This window comes from Malus sylvestris, chromosome 15 (genome assembly GCF_916048215.2).
Source record: "Malus sylvestris chromosome 15, drMalSylv7.2, whole genome shotgun sequence".
Taxonomy (NCBI): domain Eukaryota; kingdom Viridiplantae; phylum Streptophyta; class Magnoliopsida; order Rosales; family Rosaceae; genus Malus; species Malus sylvestris.
In genome coordinates this window covers 18,252,605-18,258,604 of record NC_062274.1, presented here as the reverse complement: position 1 = coordinate 18,258,604, position 6,000 = coordinate 18,252,605, and the positions used below count along the sequence as shown (strand labels likewise).

General features: G+C 37.4%; 1 protein-coding gene across 1 annotated transcript; it reads right to left on the bottom strand.

The window, feature by feature from the left end:
- Positions 1-341: 341 nt before the first annotated feature.
- LOC126601651 (2-oxoglutarate-dependent dioxygenase DAO-like) lies at positions 342-3,123 on the bottom strand. Its single transcript, XM_050268392.1, has 3 exons — positions 2,387-3,123; positions 906-1,224; positions 342-760 (listed from the first exon to the last, which is right to left on the bottom strand). Exons 1-3 carry the CDS (start codon positions 2,737-2,739, stop codon positions 506-508), a joined length of 927 nt encoding a protein of 308 aa, XP_050124349.1. The 5' UTR covers positions 2,740-3,123; the 3' UTR covers positions 342-505.
- Between the last annotated feature and the right edge of the window lie 2,877 nt (positions 3,124-6,000).

The following is a 6,000-nucleotide window of genomic DNA, read 5'->3' as shown; positions in this document are numbered from 1 at the left end:
AATTTTGGACCTCCAGTACTTACAAACCCTTTGATTTACACTTATTTTATGTATTTATCATAAAAGCATCTCCAACCGAAGCTTCAATTTCAAAATGAAGTCTCTAACATTAATTTTTTACAGTATATGTCTCTCCAACTGATTTGATAAAGCGAGGTGGAATTTGACATCAAGCTGCTACCTTCAAATCCTTCATTTTGATTTTTAAAATATCTCCACCACTTCCAAAGCAACTTATTTATTTTTCTTTGGTCTGAGTCTCCCCAAAAATTAAATGTAACATATTTTATATATGTATAGGTCCCACTTGAACAAAGAAAATCAGAAATTGACGTCTTAACTGAAGAGTGAAAATTTAAAGATGTTATTTCAATGTCAACTCAGCCATCAAATATAAATTAGACATATGTTTTTGACATTTTGACATCTTCATTGAAGATGCTCTAAAAGGGAGGATGATATATCATATATGGCAGCTAAGCTTTGCCACATACATATCACCAAATTAGGAAGGGATGCGTAGGAGTGCAAGGGCTTTATCAGCCTGTAATTTTTCGAGCAGTTTGAACTTGCTAACTCTATAATCGTCATAAACAAAAGGGACGTAGAGACGAGGGTGGTCCGAATCTACCAGTTCCGGCGGAGCTTCTATCGCTTCCTCTTTTGGTCCACTGAGAAATGTAGCGATCGAAACTCGAATACTAGCCGCCGAGCATTTTACTCTATGCCTCACATTGTGCAACCTCCCATTGCTCCAAACCTTGGTATAAAAATGTCAACAACACAGTGTTATCAAATAGCAATATTACTGTATCAAACAGTCATGTCGATATATTCCTGATGTATTTATAGCAAATAGTTCGAGATAGTCTTGATATGACATAAATAAAGTATCAACGTAATACCTGAGCGAAGTCCCCAAGATTGATAAAGAGAGTGCCAGGGCAAGGATGAACAGGCACAAAGGCACCAAATTTGTTCATTACTTCCAGACCACCAACATCTTCATCCTCTTGAAGAATTGTTAGAAATCCAGAATCTGTGTGTTCTTGTAGACCAGGGGAACCCATTGATGCAGGAGAGAAGTTGTACTTGTTCATCCTGAATTGGCAAGGCCATCCCTTGTGGAAATCAGTGTTGGCCACCCCTAGACTTTCTGCCAACTTCTTCCCAATGTCCACAACCAGCTCACATGTTGCTTGAGCATACTTCTCTATCACCTCTCTTCACATTCAGTAACACGACTTTAAGAACCACATTAATAACATATTATTGATAAAGAATTGATAAAACTTACTAGTTTAGAATTGATAAAGAAGGTTGGAGCTTTCTTTTCATTCAACAACTGTCGTCAAGGGAGGATCCCATAAATTCTAAAAGAGTCAAGATACTTAGGGGTGTATTCAATTGGGAATTTGAAATATTTTAATGGATTTATAAATCCATATATTTTTATGGAGTTTAACCGATTTGTAAAAATTCTATGTAAAATTTTGATTTAAATCTTTCGAAATCTCATGGAGATATGTGAGATTTGTGGATGCTTAAAATACACTACAAAATCTCTCCAATTCCCTCTAATTTCTCAACTTTTCCAAATTTGTTAAATTATAATTCTAATTGAATACACCTTAAATGATATAAACTTCTTTAAAATTCTAATTGAATACATCCGATTCTAAAGATTTTAATAAACTATATTAAAATCATGATTAAATATACATTGAATTTCAGATAATCATTTAAAATCCTGATTGAATACTCCTAGATTCATTAAAAGAATTAAAATCCCTCAAAATCTCAATTGAATACACCCCGTCGAGTACTTTTGCTAAGTGGGCTACAAGATTTAATTTAAAATAAGCAAATTTGTAAGTCATGGTGCGATTAATAAGGTGTAATCTTCTTTATTTGTAAGTCATGGTGCGATTAATAAGGTGTAATCTTCTTTTTCATCCACGACTGTTGTTCATAGAGTTTTGACCTCAATGAAGACTGAACCTCATTGGACCAAATAGGCATAGCTATTATTAAGGTCATTACTTCTATTTTTATTTTATTTTTTCATCATTCAACGGCTCTCATTTGTGAGATTTGGATTCATGCAAAGACTTTGTTGAGATTTGAACTCATGCAAAGACTGAGGGCTACTAAACTAAATATCATGACGATTATTAAGGTTGTAACTTTTTTTGTCATTCAACAACTTACCCACTGATATATAACTCGGTAGAAACCGATTATTTACTCTAAGTGGAGTCATGTCTATAGACGATAGGATCTTACGCTCATGAGATGGGACACCGGCTCTATGCAAGCCGCAGCCCAGTGTTACTAAACCAAATGGCCACTGTGAGATTATTAAGGTTGCAAGTAGAAATCTAACCTCTGGTGGGAAGTGACATCCAACTGAGAGCAAAAGCCATGAACAGCCTGAGGTGAGGCCAAGTCGTAAATACCAAAAGCCTCAAAGAGAGGATTGAGTTTGCTGGGAGGTATGTAGCCAGTGAAAGCTAGTGAATCTTTGTTCTGCTTCTTCATCTCGAAGGGCAGCTCCAGCATAGATTTGACCACACACTTCATCTCTGACATCAAAGCCACTGGGATCCTGTGGTTCACAAGCCTGAAGCATCCCCATGTCTCTGAAGCTTCCCTCAGTTTCCTGTACTCTTCTTCATCTGGAAAATTTTGCAGATTAATGGCTGGGATTGTCTTGCAATCCTCATCACCGGCTCCCATATCTTTACTCCTACCTTCTTACTAGTTCGTACCTTACGCAAGCAGCCGCGACCTCCGGTCTGAAAGCAACTCTTTTCTTCTGATTTTGGGCTTTTATTTTGCTTTCTCCTTTTTCTATCACGGACTACTGAGAGTACCAATCCTAGATAGATATGAAATCAGAAATCATCGCATGGCATTTTTTGTCAACTTTGGCTGCTTGGCTACTCAGCACCTTTTGTGTCCCTAGACAGAAAAGTGTAAATCACTTCTTAGCATTGTGGTTGGTGTAATCCTTTCAATTAAGGAGTATAGCCGGTCTCTAGGGTTTAGTCTAAGAATGGTTGGTTGTAATTAGTCATACTTTTCCTATATATGTGTAAGGTTCCGTATTTTTAGTAGTATTTGTGGTTATTATTATTTTTTATTTTTAGTTGTATTTGTGGTTATTATTTTTTTTTTATATTTAGAATGAAGCTTAGATAAGTTTTTACATAGCGCATCACATGTGATGCATGTGGCTGTGCATATTCACACCTCACCATTACCATGACTAGGTTTTGAGTTGGAAGGATTAAGGTGGAAGTGTCATTAGTTTGCATTTATAGGACAAGTGTCTTGTGATTCATGTTTTTATTAGTAGGAGCTGTCATTTACAAATCATGCAAGCAGGAGGTGGAACCTTAATGTTAGAATGAGGGCAAAAGGTGTTCTTTTCATTAGTCTAGCTAGAGTGCTTACTGTTGGATCTTGGAAGCTATATTCGAACGTGGCACACCACAGTTTATAGCTATCTTCTTGTATATTTGCTTAGTGAGCACTCTACACAGTGACTATGTGAAGCTACTTAGTTGGACGTGTCTTATCTTCTATTTCCACCTGTTATTGGCCAGCCACTTGTCAAGTCTACTGCCTATTTAGATTACCACGCAGCAGCTTGTAAGAGAAGGTCAATTGATTTGTTATATCTCTAGCCGCTAAGCCAACCAATAAGAAGTTAGCTTGACCTCCTCATTTCTAGTATAAATAGGAGGCCATGCTCCATTGTTTTCGCATATCAAGGAACCATGCAGAGCATGCATCGAAGGTTCAACGTAGAGAAAGGGAGTGAGGGTAAAGAGAGAAAGAAATAGGGTTTAGGGTTTGTTGTGTGGAGATTCTTTGTGTACTTGTCTTGTCGAGGTTCTAGCTATCGATCAAAGTGAGTGATTTATGTAATGTGTTCAAAATATTTTTATTTTCTGATAAACGAAAAGCATGAGTTATTGTGGGATTTATCTATTTTCAAACCTCTCTCTATTTCAAGTCAAGCATGTTGAATTTGTGGAAATGCTTTCAGAATTATTAATATTGTGTATGAAATTACTTGAGATGTTCATGGAGCATGAGAACTTTATTGTTGGGTTATCCGAGGGATAAATGTAGGGCACACGGGGACATTAGGGTGGAAAGGTCATTTTAGGGGTCACGTGGTGAGCTACATATTATGAAGGATAATCAACATGTGAATGGACTATGTGATATGAAATTACCTGGTTAAAGCTTTGATATTATTATCCTATTTTATAGTATGATTAAAATGGCAAATTTGACTGGTATATTACATATTCTACTCTCTAAGCGACGGTGGTTGTTACTCACCTCTCACCTATTATTTTACAGATGAGTTATTTTGCAAGACTCATGATAGACGAATTGAGGTTGTGTTAGATGAGGGATCTAAGAGTGTTAATTTATTATTTTTGCACACCCTGTAAGGATTTTGGAGTTATTTTTATAAGAGAAGTTTATTTTTCTTTTTTTATTTTTACTTTTACTTGCGCGCCAGGTGCGGGGTTATTTTTCCATTAACCCCAGGTCCGGGGCGTGACAATATGTGTCATTGTACATTCACACAATATATGAGAAATATACAAGAAACTTAAACCAAACTGCAACATGGTATCAGAGCAGTGTCATCCTTGACCTGTCTGAGCCCTTTTTTTTTCCGTCGTTGTTCATCTTCAAGCTCCAGTTATGGCTGAAGAAAGCTCAATAAATCTTGAGGGAGAAAACTCGTAAGTTTCTTCTTCTCTTGTTCTAAACACTAAGATAAATACAATTCAGCGTCTCTGCTTCATTTTGTTGAATGAATTCAACTATCTCCCATGGTCTAGAGCAGTGTATCTTGCTCTAGGTGGAAAAGGAAAGCTAGGGTTTATCAATGGAGGAGTTGAAGCATCTGATCCTTATACCCAATCACACGAAGCATGGTTATGCAAAACCAACTGGTCATGTCTCTGTTACTCAACAACATGGAGAAGCATGTAGCTGAGATCTTTAGCTACTCAGAATCCTCACAAGATTCATGGAAGTCTGTGGACATGTATGGGAACCAGGATAATTATGCTCGTGTTTTCCAGTTGAAGAAACATATTGCAAGTATTCAACAAGAAGGAAAGACCTTCCTTCAACATATTGGCAGCCTAAAAACAATGTGGAATGAGTTGGATGTATACCTTCCTCATACCACTGATCCATCTATTCTTTTCAAAAGTGCTGAGGAAGATAAAATATATCAGTTGCCAAGAAGCTTGAGCTCTGAGTATGAAGATCTCAGAAGGCACATCCTAATGAGCATGGAGCTGCCATCTTTTCAAAATGTTTGTGCTATTGTTCAACGTGAAGAAGCAAGAAGAAGGGTTATGAACCAAAAGTCAAGCCACAAAATATCTTATGCTCGAGGGTATGCTACAAACTACAGACAAAGTAACAACAAGGTGTACAAGGGGAAGAATCCACACCTAAAGTGCAAGTATTGCAATGCTCAATATTCTAAAAATCGACCTAGGCGGCGCCTAGGCGCTAGACGGTGACCAACTGCTCTAATTAACTATTAATCGGTTGCAAAATCGAAAAAAATGTAGTAGGCGGTCACCTAGGTGAGATTAGACGGGTCTAGGCGGAGCTATACGGGTCTGGGTGGGGCTGGGCGGAAGCTAGGCGGGCCTAGGCGGGGTATGAGAAGACACTGGGATCTGAAAATATTTCTGGAAAAATGATGTTGCAGGCGTGAGGAAGAAGAAGAAGATGAACAGGTGGGGGAAGAAGAAGATGAAAGGGTGGAAACCATCATATCAACTTTCAATTAAATGGATGGGTGGGTGAATTCTTTATGGTCCCACCATGTCCTCTCTTTTGATTGCACGGGTCTTGGTTCCAATAAACTCCCTTTACCAATTTTTTATTCTTTTATTTCTTTTAAGACCATTTACATAAACTAGTAAATATCTATTGTTTTAT

Excerpts from the sequence above, each read along its gene's own strand:
- LOC126601651 (XM_050268392.1), bottom strand. The coding sequence starts at position 2,739 with ATGGGAGCCGGTGATGAGGATTGCAAGACAATCCCAGCCATTAATCTG. Across the intron at positions 1,225-2,386 it reads GATGTCACTTCCCACCAGAG|AGAGGTGATAGAGAAGTATG; the intron begins GTTAGATTTCTA and ends CTGAATGTGAAG. Across the intron at positions 761-905 it reads ATCTTGGGGACTTCGCTCAG|GTTTGGAGCAATGGGAGGTT; the intron begins GTATTACGTTGA and ends TTTTATACCAAG.